General features: G+C 35.1%; 3 protein-coding genes across 3 annotated transcripts; 1 reads left to right on the top strand and 2 right to left on the bottom strand.

Moving 5' to 3' along the window:
* Window positions 1–383: 383 nt before the first annotated feature.
* Window positions 384–1338, bottom strand: LOC111696356 (notch-regulated ankyrin repeat-containing protein B). Its single transcript, XM_023465948.1, has one exon. The coding sequence runs from the start codon at window positions 1049–1051 to the stop codon at window positions 563–565; it is 489 nt and encodes a 162-aa protein (XP_023321716.1). The 5' UTR covers window positions 1052–1338; the 3' UTR covers window positions 384–562.
* A 1998-nt stretch (window positions 1339–3336) lies between these two features.
* LOC111696354 (notch-regulated ankyrin repeat-containing protein B) lies at window positions 3337–5021 on the top strand. Its single transcript, XM_023465946.1, has 3 exons — window positions 3337–3647; window positions 3854–4034; window positions 4192–5021. The coding sequence occupies exons 2-3, from the start codon at window positions 3889–3891 to the stop codon at window positions 4592–4594; spliced, it is 549 nt and encodes a 182-aa protein (XP_023321714.1). The 5' UTR covers window positions 3337–3647; window positions 3854–3888; the 3' UTR covers window positions 4595–5021.
* An 8111-nt stretch (window positions 5022–13132) lies between these two features.
* LOC111696339 (uncharacterized) lies at window positions 13133–16637 on the bottom strand. Its single transcript, XM_023465924.1, has 3 exons — window positions 16182–16637; window positions 15700–15836; window positions 13133–14021 (listed from the first exon to the last, which is right to left on the bottom strand). The coding sequence occupies exons 1-3, from the start codon at window positions 16491–16493 to the stop codon at window positions 13178–13180; spliced, it is 1293 nt and encodes a 430-aa protein (XP_023321692.1). The 5' UTR covers window positions 16494–16637; the 3' UTR covers window positions 13133–13177.
* Window positions 16638–17040: the final 403 nt, after the last annotated feature.

Genomic DNA, 17040 nt, shown 5'->3' with positions numbered 1-17040 from the left:
TAATCCAGATTCTACGTTTCACAGTATACAGTCCTAAAAGTATTTTTCAGAACTCTATTGCGTATGCCTTTTTATTATATCTGATTAACATCAAGTCCCGATTTCAAAAGTTATTTTGTGTGTGATTTATTTTAATTTAATATGCGGCAGTTGTTGTAAAAACACAAGGATCCTTATTATTTTCTATACATTTTCTGCATACACAGATAATCTATACTCTGAGAACAAATCTGTGAGAACTACTTGCTCAATTAAGACCCTGTCCTTATCTTAGTATCTTTAACTGAAAAGATAAGAAATCCGCAAACTATAAACTAAGAACGGACCAAATATTAGCGAACATTTATACTTCTGACAACTTCATAAAAATAAATTAATAAAAATGAAACATTTATGAATTTTTATTTTCAAGAATAAATCAACAACTTTTTAATAATAAAAAATATATATATTCTAACACTAAAGTTGACAAATTTTGTGTTATAATTGCACCAAAGTGTTACTGGAGAATTTTCTTCTAGGTTCAGAGATGAATATTCATTTAAAACAAAATAAAATATTTCTATACTCTACAGGATAAAATATAAAGCATTAATCTTGTGTTTCCGGAAAATGTTGCCATATGCACAGCTGACCAGCCGTCTCTAGAGGTCAATCTTACATCAGCTCCGTATCCAATCAAGGTTCGAGCAACTCCTACTTCTCCTCCGGACTGGCAGACAAGCTGAAGCGGTGTTACTCCGTCCTCCCCATACTGATTAATATCAATCTTATCACTGTTCTTTAATAAAAAATCCTTTAGTTCCGTCTCATTGGAATTTTCTAAAAGCTGAAAAAGTTCTTTCTGCAGAGATCTGTTGATAAATCTCTCAGAGGATTCGCAAATTCTTGTTTTGATCGGAAGTGTTAAAGAAGGAGAAATAGGAGAGAGCATTTTCTCGTAGATAGTTCCTCGGTAACAAGGTTTCTTGAAACTTACTCCGGAGTCCTCGCCTTTTCTCTTCATTGTCATTTTTTGATTAATCTCAGTTGGTGTTTGAATAACAATCATGTTGTATTATCTGGATTCAGGATTCGGCTGTAAGAGCAGTGTCGGTGTTGCCAGCTCCAGAGTTAGGTTTGAACTGGCGAGAAGCCGGTACCGTGGGAACCTTCTTGCTCCAGTCTACCCGCACACCAGATAAAGAATGTGTAAAGTGATTTGGGAAAGGAATTTTAATTTGATGTGTGGGGCAAAGCAAGGTGGTGGCTTGAGATGACCAACCCAACCTATGCCTGGTTATTTTCACACTAAAGTAGGTTCTAGTTCACATGTATTTAAACCCTAGAACAGGTCCTTAAACCCTCAAGCAATCCTTACTCCGTATCTCGGTAGTTTAGGTAATGAGGACTCTTGAAAATGTAAAAATTCCAAAAATCCCACTCGTTGTAAACTCACAATAAGGGGCGCTGGGAGGGAGAAAATTACTGATATTTTTTCTTGTGGAATTTATCCGAAATTTTGTAAAAAAAAACTCACTTAAGTCCCACAGACAGTTCAAATGGAATATGTGTAATAAAATATGCTCATTTCTCAAATTAAAGTGAGAAGTATTTGGGGAACAGCGTTTTAGCGAGTAAATCTTTTCAGACCTTTTCCACAGCTTCTTTAAAACTTTAGAATAGAATAGAGTAGGTTGGTAAAGACAAATAGTAATTTTTAAAGAATAGTTCATTTGAAATAAAAATACATTATTAACGTTTTTACTAATCTTGAAGAATAAATATTAATTTGATTTGGTAGATTTACTAGAATTTTTCCGCTCTTGAACGTTTGAACGTCAACAAAAGAAAAATTAGGATAATTAATTTAGCGTTATGTTTTGTAAAGCGTTGGAAATGTTCTGATTGGAATTTAATGTTGGGTATAAAGGTTCGGCTCCTTCTGAAGGAACGGATATGAATCTCCTCTTCTTTTATCCAGGAGTAGTTCCCAGGAGTTGAAGTTCTCAGGACGTTAGTTTACCATGGGATTATTCTAGGTTTATTCCGAACCTTGATCTCGGGTCCAGTGTCCGACGGTAAAACCATAAATATCTTGCTATTAATAGAAACCCGACTAATCCATTGATACCCCCCTCCCCACTCTCACCAAACATTGTAGTCCCACCAATAAATACAATTTTAATCCCTTCTAGTTTTCAACCGAGAACTTATATTTGTATTCACGTTAACACTGAGCCTTACAAAACATGATGAAAAGTTAGGTTTATGTTTTTCACTGCTTAGGGAAAACCTCTCTTCTTTCTTTCTTACTTCAATAGAACTGGTTAATATTAAGGTTCAGGAGAACTGGTCGGTTGGAGTTAGCTCATCGTGGGAAACTTGAACCCAAACCCTAATCCGTTCTTGATACGCTCTCGAGGAGAAGGACAACCATTCTTCATCTCTAGGTATATATTATATATTGGAACACACACGCATCAAACTCTGTTAGGATACAACCTCATACATTTAACAGGAAACACATTCAACAAGAACTTCTTTCCTCCCAGAAACCATTATCAATCCTATCCAACGATTTTTTCGTTATTAAGGACGTTTTTCTTTGTATTCCAATGCTTTTCTAAATGAATTTTGTATGTACAAAATTTTGAGTTTTTCTTAACACAAAATTCAACCATTTAGGTGTGCTTGCATTGACGTGAAGAACAAAATTAAAATTGCAAATTATTATTTTTCAAACGTTTGAAGAAATAACATGGAAATTGAATAAAGGAGTTGAGTTTTTGCCACAACCTCTGATTTTCTAATCCCTATATCTTTTGAACCCTATGTCGTAAACCTTTGATATTTCAAACTTATATTATTTGGAAGGGGGAAGGTTTTGCTGAAACATTGATTCAAAAACCAATTTGAATTTCAATGAGGAACAATGTACAATATAGATGAAGGAAATCAAATAAAGAATAAGGACGGACTCAAGGTTTCGTGATGTATGATATTGGCTGAGATAGATATATTTACCAATTCTTCTACGACTTTTATACAAGTTCAATGCCCCCCCCCCTTACGCTAAATGCATTTTGCACTGGTGCACAATGTAGGACACATATGCAACGCGCAATTAAATGCATTTATAAAAGTTTCAAATACTTGAGATTCTATAAAATGCAAGCTTATTTGAACTGCATTTCGTAGCTTGCATCGTACTTTGTATAATCTAGTTAACATGGTTAAGTTCAAATTCAACGAAAGAATACTTTCAGCTAACGTATAATCTCTTGATACAGCTTCTTATTCTCTTTAATCCGACCCTGCAAATAAGACAAATCAAATCTCTCTGGCGAATATAAAAAGAGAATATAAAATAAACTATAAGTAGGAAAAGAAAAGAAAATGTTTAACCCGTAAAGGCGTGGGAACACCTGAGCTGGGTTCGGGCCGGGTCAATTCCTCTCTTCTCTTTGACAGTTCACAGTTGCTACTCGGCACTCTAAGTGCAGGGATCCGCCCCCTGTGCTCCGAAGCGTCTCCTGCCCCTACCTTGAGATATTCTCAACCTGCCTTCACCACTTCGTTCACCGTTCAGAGTCTTTACGACGAGCAGAAGCAACCTTCAGCTAAATCTGCGGAAAAATCCAACCATAGTTACGATCCTTTTACAGGTAATAATTCCTTCCTTCACACTTATTTTACAATTGTAAAGATTGAATTGCTTGTATGTCAATTTAAGTTGGTAAATACCCCCTCAACGATATTATACCGGCTTCCCTAACACATGTTTACACTGAAACCCTAGATTTTTACCAATGTTGACATATGTGTATTGTGTAAACTCAGAAACAAGTTCAATATATCATTTATTTTTAAGGTTTACTCAGCTCCGGGTACTTGATATAGCTCAGGATGAATTTCTATTGTTTGGATGAGACTGCCCATTCCCCAGCCAGCTCAGTTTCACAGATGAGTGTGGGATCTGACCCCAGTCCCGCCCCCTCTCCCTCCTGCCCCTCCCCCTCCTCCCCCCACTCACCTGAAACATCCTCCTACAGGTAAACAACAATCTTTAGAACAAATTCAACTTATCCTTAATCTTCAATTTTAAATTGTCTTTCGCGTTCAGAGCATTCAAATCTTATTTTTGGATTATCAATTTTACAAGTTAAAATTTGATATTTAGGATTTACAGAAATTTTATTATATTTCTAGGTATAAGAACATTTATGAAGAAAGGTTGGAACCCCTGTACCCTGCAAGGACGGATACAACCCTTCTCCGTCCTATGCCCAAATCCACACACAGGAGTGAATATGATTCCGTCCTGCAGAAGAAATTTGATATTCTGGTAGAGCAGAGGAACTATCAAGAATTAGAAGATCTGCTTCGATCCTCCAGCCACTGTATCAATATCAACCAATACGATTCAGTCGGACAAACTCCTCTTCAGAGTTTCTGTATGAGCGGAGATCTGAATCTTGTTCAGCTGATGGTTAGGTACGGAGCAGATACTCAACTCAGTTCTAGGGATGGTTGGTCTACTCTACACTATGCTTCCTATAGCGGGGTTCAGGAGGTCCTCCTCTGTGTGCTCCGATGCTGCCCCCGGAGATAGAACCCTGCGTCAAACCTGGATATTTAGTGCCATTCAAGTTTCGGGTTGAATTCAAACCGTTAAATTCGGCCCGAAATTCGTGTAATTCATTCAGATCGTCTTCCTCATTCTGATCCATGCAATGTTTGGTTGTGATAAACGGTCCAATACAAGGGGGTCTAACAAGAAAACTAGGTTCTGTCAAGTCTATCAAGGGTTGTGAGTAGTTTGAATATCTACTAGCTCTTGAAGATCTATGAAACCTATAAACTTAAACTGCAATATCTAAAGTCACTAATCACAAAGTAAAATATTAAGTATTTCCGTCCACAAGATCTATGTTAAATTTCATGTATTTGTTATATGAATAGTGTGCATTCACACATGTGTTTTCTGTATATTATATATGTATGTATACATTTATGAAACAAATAAATTGTTAATTTCTTATTATTTAACTCTTTCATAATTTTAAAACGGAGTTCCGGCAGATTTGCCATTTTAATGCTCTTTTGATATCATTATACAGAGATAAGTGCCAATACAATTTAGTTTCTTAGAAACCCTTCAAATCCATCATTCTTGTAATATTAGATCAAGAAACCAGTCTCACAATTTACATTTTCCTACCATGGGATGAGAGGATGGATTAAAATATGTCCAATGTTAGAATAAAAGGTTGAACCAAGTACCAAGGTTGTGTCCAGTTTGATAGGATTGGTATCCGTGGGAACTCAAGCTCTCAGCCTTCTCCCATCCCACCCTAGTTCATAGCCTCAGGGGTATAGGTCTTAGGTAGACATGGAGACTGGGATATACACAAATATTATAGGTAATAGAAATACATAGTACATAGTTGATAAAATTTAGTTAATGATGACATTGAAATATTCTTGAAACTCTAATTAAATTATTAAATAATAACAAGAAATCTCAGATATGATTACAAATAGATATCTCTGGTAGAATCGATTGATTGAAATATTTTAAGTAGAATCGAACAAATAGAGATAGATTTAGATATTATAGACTTAAAGAGATATTTTAGGTAGACACTGATAGATTTAGATATTATAGACTTAAAGAGATACCTAAGGTAGACACTGACAAATTGAGATACACTTATGATATATCTTAGGTAGACAAGTATACATTGAGATATTTAGACACGATTACATTGAGATATCTTACGTAGACACGGATATATTTAGATATTTAGGTAGACATTGATACAATGAGAAATCTTATGAGATAAGGATACAATGGGATATCTTAGGTAGACACGGATACATTGAGATATCTAAGGTAGACACGTATATATTGAGATATCTAAGGTAGACACGGATACATTGAGATAGATATATCTTGGTTAGACAAGGATACAATTCGATATCTTAGGTAGACATGGATACATTAAGATATCATAGGTAGACACAGATACATTGAGATATATTAGGTAGACACGCATACATTGTGAAATCTTATGAGATAAGGATACAATGGGATATCTTAGGTAGACATGGATACATTAAGGTATTTTAGGTAGACACGGAAACATTGAGATATTAAGGTAGACACGCGCGGATACATTGAGATATTTTAGGTAGACACGGATACATAGATATATCTTAGGTATAGAAACGGACACATTAAGATATCTTTGGTAGACATGGATACATTAAGATATCTTGAATGGACATGGATACATTGAGATATATTCTGTAGAAACGCATACATTGAGAAATCTTATGTAACACTGATATATAGAGATAATTTAGGTAAACGCCGATATATAGAGATAAGTTAGAGATTAGTTTAGTTTAGTTTAGTTTAGTTTAGTTTAGTTTAGTTTAGTTTAGTTTAGTTTAGTTTAGTTTAGTTTAGTTTAGTTTAGTTTAGTTTAGTTTAGTCTAGTTTAGTTTAGCATGAAAAACGTTTAAAGAAATTTATAGCTTATGTTGTCGGCTGGTTCGAACAGGGGTTGGTTTCGGGTCTGAGTAAAAGGTTTCGGCTTGTTTGATCCGGAGCTCATCCACAGGTTCTCTGACTTGCTTTTTTTTATAAAAAATATCATCGCTTATAGGCTTTCTTGTAATATCAAATGAAGGAAAATGGGATGAAAGAAGGATGTTTTAAGAATGATTGAGTTGAATTGGATGGATTTGGATGAGAGTTTAAATAAATTCTAATTAAAAGTTAGGAGGGACAAGTAATAAATATGAAAAGAAGAGAGATATGCATGAGTGGACTAACTTTGATGAGTGGGAGGGTTGGATGATCAGAGGGTAAGTTGGATGAGAGTATTAAAAGAGGAGTAGGTTGAATGAGTGGAAGAGGTGGGATAATTAGAAGAATATAGAATAAGATGGGAAAAGTGGATGAGGTGGTATAAGTGGATAAAGTGGTAAAAGTGGATAAGGTGATATAAGTGGATTAGGTGGTATAAGTGGATGAGGTGGTATAAGTGGATGAGATGGTATAAGTGGATAAAGTGGTATAAGTGGATGAGGTGGTATAAGAGGATAAAGTGGTAAAAGTGGATAAGGTGATATAAGTGGATGAGGCGGAGTAAGTGGAGAAAGAGGATGAGGAAGGATAAGTGGATGAGGGGGATACGTTAGGTATGGTGGAATAAGTTAGCTAAAGTGCAATAAGTGGAGAAATAGAGATTCGATGGGATAAGCTAATGGATGGAAAGATGAAAGGGTTGGATAGGTGGAGGAGAAACTTTGAGATGAGGTAAAGATGCCAAGAGGGTAAAGATGCCAATAGGAGATTATTCTAGAAATTTGATATATTTTAGGGTTGAGTAGAGGCAATCTACATGTGAGAGCTAGGGTATGGGGGGGGGATGATGCTGTTTATACTGTGTGAAAACTTGAATTCATTCGGTCATGGTTCCTGGTTCCCCTTCGTTCCCTTAGTCCAACAGGTGGATTTTGACCGGTTACATACTATTAATGCGGTTATCAAGTCTCGCCCAGTATAATTGATCCCAGCCCGGCAGGTTATTCAGGGACTGCGTGGGAACCAACCAATCCTAGTCGGATTCTCCAAGCTGATCCTGGGACCCGGAGCCACGGATCTGAGTTTAGAAGTGTAGGTTGCGTTCTCACGAGGTGATACAGGCTCTCACACTCCTTATGGAAATTCTCACAGTGAGAGGCCTGGAATTCTAGAGATTAGAGATTAACCTAAAATGTACAGAAAATGTTCAGAAAATACTTACTGCACTGTACACTGTACACTGTACACTGTACACTGTACACTGCAAACTGTAATGTACACTGTACACTGTAAACTGTACTGCAGTTTAATGATTTATACTTTTCACATAAGCAAACATTCGGGAAACTCTCTGTTCTCTATCTTTTTGAAATGTATAACGAAATTATTAATTAAACAATCGTTATTTGAATTAATTTTTTTGAAGCACCTCCAGTTACCAAGGAAATTATCTTTGAATATGCGTCAGTCCAATTTCTGGTTTCAACTTCAAGTTGGTTTCCGTCATGTGAAACTTCAAGTTGGTTTCCGTCATGTACAACTTCAAGTTGGTTTCCGTCATGAAAAACTTCAAGTTGGTTTCTGTCATGTTAAACTTCAAGTTGGTTTCCGTCATGTAAAACTTCAAGTTGGTTTCCGTCATGTAAAACTTCAGGTTGGTTTCCGTCATGTAAAACTTCAAGTTGGTTTCCGTCATGTACAACTTCAAGTTGGTTTCTGTAATGTAAAACTTCAAGTTGGTTTCCCTCATTTAAAACTTCAGGTTGGTTTCCGTCATGTAAAACTTCAAGTTGGTTTCTGTCATGTAAAACTTCAAGTTGATTTCTGTCATGTTAAACTTCAAGTTGATTTCTGTCATGTTAAACTTCAAGTTGGTTTCTGTCATGTAAAACTTCAAGTTGGTTTCCCTCATTTAAAACTTCAGTTTGGATTCCGTCATGTAAAACTTCAAGTTGGTTTCTGTCATGTAAAACTTCAAGTTGGTTTCCGTCATTTAAATCTTCAAGTTGGTTTCCGTCATGTAAGACTTCAAGTTGGTTTCTATCATGTAAAACTTCAAGTTGGTTTCCGTCATGTAAAACTTCAAGTTGGTTTCCGTCAAGTAAAACTTCAAGTTGGTTTCCGTCATGTACAACTTCAAGTTGATTTCCGTCAAGCAAAACTTCAAGTTGGTTTCCGTCATGTAAAACGGAATTTGTTATCTTCGATTCGCTTGAAACTAACGCTTAGACAGACTTATTACAATCGGGACCAATTTTTTTGTGTCAACTGACATGACTGAAGAAAGGGGTTATGAATGGTCCAATTTGAAAAAAAGTTTGCCCGAAATATTCATGTTTTGGAGAACGAAGAAAAATGAAGAGTAACAGCTGTGTTAAAAAGAAAGGGCTTGTTTAGTAGAGAATTTGTTTATATTTGTTTTAGAAAGGGGGCACAAGCGTCCTAGAAGGCTTTTATAGTAGAAGGTTTATTTAGAGGGAGGGAGGAGGGGAGGGAGTGAGGGAGGGAAATTATGTAGAATTAAGTAACAAGGTAGTGATTATTCCTCGCATATAAAAAATGTTTACAGTATCTTTAAATTAGAATACTGAAGACGTTAAGCGCCTCTGCGTGCCCTAGTTTATTCTTTAAAACCGTGAATGTTTTGCACTTTAGATAATATATGAAGTAGGGTTAAGGATTAAGTGCTGGTTTGGCTAAAAACCAGAAAATGCAAATAGCGTAGTCTGGTAGCGCGGACATTTTACAAAGGTCCAGGGTTATCTTCTAAACCATCTCATCTAACCGAAGGACTCTTATAGTTTAGAAATTTAAAAACGACAAAAAGGACAAATATATAATTATTTAAACTTAAGTCAACGTTTGTAAACAACTAATCCGTTCAATTCTATATTTAACCGACAAATTGGACAAACAAGATAAAGATCAGGGCCCTAAACCAGAAGCCTGGGAATCAGAGAGTTTGAACTTTTTTGGCAAAATTTAACAATTGGATCAGAATATGATGGCAGGGCCGCAGCATATTCAAGATTTGATCAAATTATAGTATTTACAGATATTGGAAACCTAGACACGCGGACAGATCGTTTCAAACATTTTAACAAAAAAATTAATCCAAAAAACCTTATGTCAGTTCTAGTTTTCTATTTAAATACTGTGGTTTGTGTCAATTAGATTAGGATTATGGCAGGGTTTTTCATTCATAATTATTTTTACACAAATATCTCAATTATTTAATTTAAATCTTAATCACAGGGTCAAAGTTTTGACACTTTGCATGACAACCCATATTTTTTTAAAAACTTAAATAGTTTTAAAAAAGTTACTTTCTTGTTTTTACAACAATTTCCGTGATTTGGATGAAACAAATTTTCTCATTGTAAACCCTAGATTGTGACCTGCTGAACCCGACCTCTTTTTAAACCCCAGAGATCGAAACTTTAGGAATTGGAAAGAAAAAACTGAGTTTCAATGAAAAGTACAAAATTTCATTTAGAAGAAATATTATCGAAACTACTTAATCCTCAAAAACAAATTCTAAATCCAGAAAAAAAATAAGGTTTTTAAGCCATGTTCAATAATTTCTAAAGTTTCATCCTCCCCCCCCCTTTCAACTCGTCAAATGCATCCCTCCCCACATCCACCTCTCCCTCGCAACCCCCCTCCCCTCTCCACCCCTCCGCATCTCACGCCCCCCGACTATATATATTTTCCAACGCTTGACCCCGCTCACCCTCCCCGGCCCCACTGACCCTCGACACTAAGTATATATATATATATATATATAATAAAAACGTATACACAGTTTATATACAGTTTATGTACAGGGTTAACCTCAAAGAATAAGACTTCAGAGACGACTGTATGGAGCTGGTTTAGTTTGAAATATTTAAATTCAAGGTTCACCGCATTTTTGCATTTCTAGATTTCTGAACAAAATCTGTATTGTTAAAAATTCAACCTTTAAACCGTTAAAACATAAAAAAGTTAATCATTAAAGTCTCATCCTTTTTGAGCAACCCTGTAGGATACAGGTTAAAGCGTGGTATACGCTCAACAAAGCATTAACAATGGATTAAAAAAAGTTTCATAAACATTGGATTTATAAAAGATTTATTAAAATTTAAGATATGCTATTAAACTACTTAAAATGGAGTATTCGCTTCAAACAAGATTGATGAAAAGCAACATCTATTTGAGGAAAAATAAAGTATTAAAAGCAAAAGATGAAATGAAAAAAAGATAAAATGAAAAAAAAGAGAACATTATTTAAAGATTTTCTAAAATAAGATCGGTAGGATACAAACATTGAGGAAATAAGATAAAAATGCCGATACAACGGGATATTTTAATGAAATAAAATGAAAAAATTGGATATTTTAATGGAATACAATGATAAAATGGGATATTTTAATGGAATAAAATTATAAAATGGGATATTTTAATGGAATAAAATGATATAATGGGATATTTTAATGGAATAAAATGATAAAATGGGATATTTTAATGGAATAAAATGATAAAATGGGATATTTTAATGAAATAAAATGATAAAATGGGATATTTTAATGGAATAAAATGATAAATTGGGATATTTTAATGGAATAAAATGATAAAATGAAAAATAAAATGACGTATGGGGTAAGAGGTATAGGTTAAATAACGAAGGAAATATTAATGAATAAAATATAATTTTGAGTTAAAATTTTAATTTTAAGTTAAAAATATCTATAATTTAATTTAAAAACAGTGATGGAAGAAGAGTTGGGAAACATTTAAAAAAGTAAAAATTAAGTATTTAAGTTAAAATAATGTAAATTTTTTTTATCCCTGTTGATGAGTACGAACCACCTCTGACCCCGACCTAGCATGATACTGAAGACCATGATACAGGGACGAATAATGCTAACTCTGTAAAGCGACGTAAAAAACGCCTGCTCTCCTGTTCCATCATCAGATTATAAACTCCAGGGACGTTTCATCAACAAATCGAGACCATTTAGTCGCGAAACAAACTCCTACCCTTGATCAATTCTTAATCCAACCTATTCCTGATCCTAAACATTCGTCATAGAATCTATTCTTGAACCAATCCTCCCATTAATCCAACCTATTCTTGATTCAATTCATACTTGATCCAACCAAATCGAGATTCAATTCATCCTTGATCCAACGTATTCTAAATTAAATTCTATGATACAACCTGTTCCAGTTTCTATCTATTCTTGATCCAACATATTCTTGATTCGATCCATTCTTGATCCAATCTTTTCTGGATTTAATTCATCCTTGATCAAACCTATTCTAGATTCTTATCCTGTCTCTAAAATTACTCTAATCCTGTCTCTACAACCCCTCTGAAACGGTCTCTACAACCCCTCTGCTCCTGTTTCTACAATTCCCTCTGTTCCTGTTTCTACAACCTCTCTGATCCCGTCTCTACAACCCCTCTGATCCTGTCTCTACAACCCCTCTGATCCTGTCTCTACAACCCCTCTGATCCTGTCTCTACAACCCCTCTGATCCTGTCTCTTAATCCCCTCTGATCCTGTCTCTACAACCCCTCTGATCCTGTCTCTTAATCCCCTCTGATCCTGTCTCTTAAACCCTCTGATCCTATCTCTACAACCCCTCTGATCCCATTACTACAACCCCTCTGATCCGGTCTCTAAAATACCTCTGATCCTATTTCTACAACGCCTCTGAAACTGTCTCAACAACCCCTCTGATCCTGTCTCTACAACCTATATGTCTCTACAACATCTTTGATCCTGTCTCTATAACCCACCTGATCCTGTCTCTTCAACCCCTCTGATCCTGTCTTTACAATCCCTCTGAAACGTCTCTGCAACCTCTCTGACCCTGTCTCTACAACTCCTTTGATCCTTTTTCTACAACCCCTCTTATCCTATCTTCAACCCCTCTGCTCCTGTCTCTACAACCCCTATGATCCTGTCTTTTCAACCCCTCTGATGATGTGGCTTTAAACCCTCTGAATCTATCTCTTCAATCCCTCCGATACTATGTCTACGTCCCTGCATATATGATGCCTATGTTCTCACGCTCAGCATCTCCTCTATCTGATCTGTCCGTGGGAATTCTTGACTCCGTTCTACATTTTATCTGTTGGAACTTTTTTGTCATGTTATCCAACACGATAAGAAGTTTAGCGGCGAACCATTCGTACAAAGATTTGAATCCAACCTGAAATTTATGTCAAGTTCCGACATTCATATAATTCATAAATATGTTCAAGAAAATCTGATATATTTAATCTTCATCTGCAATTCAAACCTTCTTCACATACAAACTCTCCTCTCCTCCTACTCTCTTATTCTCCTACTTTTCTATTTTCCTATCCTCCTACTCTCCTACTTTCTGCTCTCCTACTCTCCTACTCTCCCACTCTCCTACTCTCCTACTCTCCTACTCTCCTACTCTCCTACTCTCCTACTCTCCTACTCTCCTACTCTCCTACTCTCCTACTCTCCTACTCTCCTACTCTCCTACTCTCCTACTCTCCTACTCTCCAACTCTCCTATATTTCAATCCTAATCCTGATGAAATTTATTTTTAAATGCAACTGGACACAAAATATTACAAATTAACATGAGCCAAGGTTGTGTAGAATCCATCGAACCTGGTCGAACTCTCAATTATACAAAGTTGAAGATTATCCAAACCTTGAGCTCCAAAGTATTTATCTTTAAACCCGTCATAAAAGGATTCATCGATGAACTGGGATCTTCGAATCCTCGATATTGGTCTTGAAACCTTGGCCAGGGTGATGTGAGGAATAAAATCGAAGCTGTTTGTGCTCTGCACCTTCTCCCCTAAAGACTCAAATTTAGTTTTGATAAACTCGATAAAATTCTTAAACAACACAGGATCCTTGGGATGTATTTCAGCATAGAGAACTCTGTGTCCGAAGTTGTTCAAGTGTTTAACTTCCAAAGTGTTATCTCCGGCTTTTAGAATCTTTTCAGCTTCTTCTTTTATACTCTCAACCATATCTACAGCTAGTTGTATACCCTGGATATCCATTAGTCTAAACATACCCAGAGTCATGTGAAACAAACCTTCCTTCATACAACAATCTCGGAGAATCTCCTCTTTACTAACCAAGGTTTCCTGAACCTTCACCAACTCAGATTTAAGATTTTTACAATTAATCTTCAAGGCGAGGAAATGAGTTGACCTGTCCTCCTCCAGTATCCGGGTATGGGTTTGCTCATGGTTTTGAGGTTTGAAATTTATTTTAGTTTCTCCGTTCTCTGAGTCTGAATCTGAATCTGAATCTGAATCCAGGTCAGGACTTGGATTGTCTCTGATGTTTGTGTCAACTTGATCCATAAACTCCAGAATTCCAACCTTGCTTCCTGTGCTCCCAAAAACGATGTCCAATCTCTCATTTTTATCCCAAACCTTGGCATTTTTGTACCTAAATATAAAGTATTTGATAAATGAATCCATAATCAAGAACACTTAGTATTAGTTTTCATATACAAGCCACAGAACTCGGAAACAGGAAGTTTTCATATACAACCAACAGAACTGGGAAACAGGAAGTTTTCATATACAACCCACAGAACTGGGAAACAGGAAGTTTTCATATACAACCCACAGAACTGGGAACAGGAAGTTTTCATATACAACCCACAGAACTGGGAAACAGAATGTTTTCATATACAACCCACAGAACTGGTAATCAGGAAGTTTTCATATACAACCCACAGAACTGGGAAACAGAATGTTTTCATGTACAACCCACAGAACTGGTAATCAGGAAGTTTTCATATACAACCCACAGAACTGGGAAACAGGAAGACGACTGTTGTGCAGTGTACACAGACACATTTCACATAATTGGGGAATCTTTAAGAGACTGGTAAAACTATATGCTTTAACCACATAAAATGCCATAAATGGATTTAATATCGTCTTCCTCTTCCACAGTTTTTTGGGGCTCACCATGTACATGAGTAGTCAGTACCTTCTTGCTTAACTGCAATACCCGTAATTATAATATTCATGACAAATATCGTCTTTTATTATTTTATCTTTTAATGATTTGTCTAGGTTATTTTAATGTATCTATCTGATCAAATATCCGATACAAGGATTAAGATATTTCAGATAAAAATAATGTTTTTACTAATTAGTGAATACTGTAATGCTAAAGTGGTAGGCGATGTTATCAATACAGTGAAGACGACTTTCGATTTCAATTTTGATTTATATCAAGCTGTTAAACCGCATGGATACTCATAAAGTCGTCTTCATTGTATTGATGTTATCGCCTACCACTGTATGTAAAAATTCCTACTTGAAATAATGTATCATATGAAAATATTCCCATTTGAAATACTGTATCCCATGTAAAAATTCCTACACTTCGAAAACTGTATTCTACAGTTAAACCCTAATAAGCCATACAATCGAAAGAATTCCGCAAATGTTATATTCTTCACTTTCTGATAATGGAATGTTGCAGATAATTAGTTTTTTAATTATTTATGGCTTTTTATTTATGTTCGCAAATACTGAGATTTACGTAATATAGTATTAAACCCATTGAAAAATTGTCAAGACGACATTTGATAAATTCTCTCGATGTATGGTTCATTTAGGGTTTAACTGTATGTAAATATTCTTACTTGAAATACTGTATGCTATGTAAATATTCCTACTTGAAGTATTGTATCCTATGTAAATATTCTTACTTGAAATACTGTATGCTATGTAAATATTCCTACTTGAAGTTTTGTATCCTATGTAAATATTCCTACTTGAAGTATTGTATCCTGTGTAAATATTCCTACTTGAATTATTGTATTCTATGTAAATATTTCTACTTGAAGTATTGTATCCTATGTAAATATTCCTACTTGAAGTATTGTATTCTATGTAAATATTCCTACTTGAAGTATTGTATCCTATGTAAATATTCTTACTTGAAATACTGTCTTCTATGTACATTTTCCTACTTGAAGTATTGTATTCTATGTAAAAATTCCTACTTGAAGTATTGTATCCTATGTAAATATTCCTACTTGAATTATTGTATTCTATGTAAATATTCCTACTTGAAGTATTGTATCCTATGTAAATATTCCTACTTGAAGTACTGTATCCTATGCTGTGGAATTGCAAGAACGTCCCAGTCCAAGGTTGCAAGATCCTCCCAAACAAATGCTGTAAACTGTTCTTCTACGACGCCAAGGAATCTGTCCAGATATCCAACAACAAAATATTCCTAAACAAAAAATAAAGGATATTTTTAATCGAATAAATTTAATATAAAGACATACAGAGTTACTAATTCGACGGATGAGACTGTAAAGACGACCTTAAACTCTTAAATATGAGGATTCTATAGATAAAGTCTTCTGCATTGAATATTGTCTTTTAAAGACTTATTTAATGAAAATAAACAATTTACTGTTGCTAGGAATTTTGAATTTAAGGAATAGCAAATGTAAACTTCGTACAGTCTTCTCTGAGGTCTCAGTTTATGTTAACCTTGTAAATTATTTTTCATTAATATATTACGTTACTAAAAGTCGTCTTCAAAGAAGACAAGTTTTGAATTATGACTCACCTGAGTAAAATCTGAATCCCACTTAATTCTCTTGATCACATCCAGAGCAGTTTTCATCGAAGGTTTCTTTCCCTTTTCTTTTTTCTCCGAATTTTCCACAGGTTTCTTTGATTTCTTCTTTCCTTCTTTAACCTCCCCTTCATGCAGGTTCAGACATTCATCTCCGAACCTGCATTTGTTTACAAGATAAAACTTGCATATTTCAGTTCCAACCTTTATATCCTTCGGCAGGACGGATTGGGAGTTTGTTTCTGCTAAAAACAAGGTTTCACTACAAGATTCTCCGGATTCAGGTTCAGCTTGCTCCGCCATAGTGTTGTGTGTGTATTACTGGAGTGGTGGAGAGAAAGTATAGTGTGGGTTGAGCTGAACCCTGAATAAATAAAGTCTCTGACGTAGTAATTGCACAATGTTATCACCACGGTTTGAAATATCTAGAGCTTTATAGTGTTTACAGTTTAAAGTTAAGAAAATACCTCTTCACAGAAAATATGATGACTGTTAATTCAAACTGTTTTCCTTCTTCACATTCAACTGTATTACATACTATACAGACTGTTCCAATAAACATGGGAGTTATAAGAAATGTCTTTAAAGTCGTCTTCAATTAACGCAGCATCTATTCGAGGAATAGGTACTTTTTTCATAATATTAAAAAGAGTTGAAATTTACAAATCAAAACCGAAGTTTTCATTTTTAAGTAACGATGACGTGGTGGTTTACATTTTTTTATACAAACTTAACATTCTTTAAACTATCGAACTATTTTATATTTCTTCAAGCCAACCAATACTGTATTCAACTTATTTTTATTTTTTTTTATTAAAAATGTAAATTTTACACACCTACACAGAATGTA

Source organism: Eurytemora carolleeae, unplaced genomic scaffold, assembly GCF_000591075.1.
Source record: "Eurytemora carolleeae unplaced genomic scaffold, Eaff_2.0 scaffold28, whole genome shotgun sequence".
Lineage (NCBI taxonomy): Eukaryota > Metazoa > Arthropoda > Copepoda > Calanoida > Temoridae > Eurytemora > Eurytemora carolleeae.
This window is presented reverse-complemented; position numbering and strand designations above follow the sequence as displayed.

Excerpts from the sequence above, each read along its gene's own strand:
- LOC111696339 (XM_023465924.1), bottom strand. The coding sequence starts at position 16,493 with ATGGCGGAGCAAGCTGAACCTGAATCCGGAGAATCTTGTAGTGAAACC. Across the intron at positions 15,837-16,181 it reads GGGATTCAGATTTTACTCAG|GAATATTTTGTTGTTGGATA; the intron begins GTGAGTCATAAT and ends TTTTTTGTTTAG. Across the intron at positions 14,022-15,699 it reads CATAGGATACAGTACTTCAA|GTACAAAAATGCCAAGGTTT; the intron begins GTAGGAATATTT and ends CTTTATATTTAG.
- LOC111696356 (XM_023465948.1), bottom strand. The coding sequence starts at position 1,051 with ATGATTGTTATTCAAACACCAACTGAGATTAATCAAAAAATGACAATG.
- LOC111696354 (XM_023465946.1), top strand. The coding sequence starts at position 3,889 with ATGAATTTCTATTGTTTGGATGAGACTGCCCATTCCCCAGCCAGCTCA. Across the intron at positions 4,035-4,191 it reads CCTGAAACATCCTCCTACAG|GTATAAGAACATTTATGAAG; the intron begins GTAAACAACAAT and ends TTATATTTCTAG.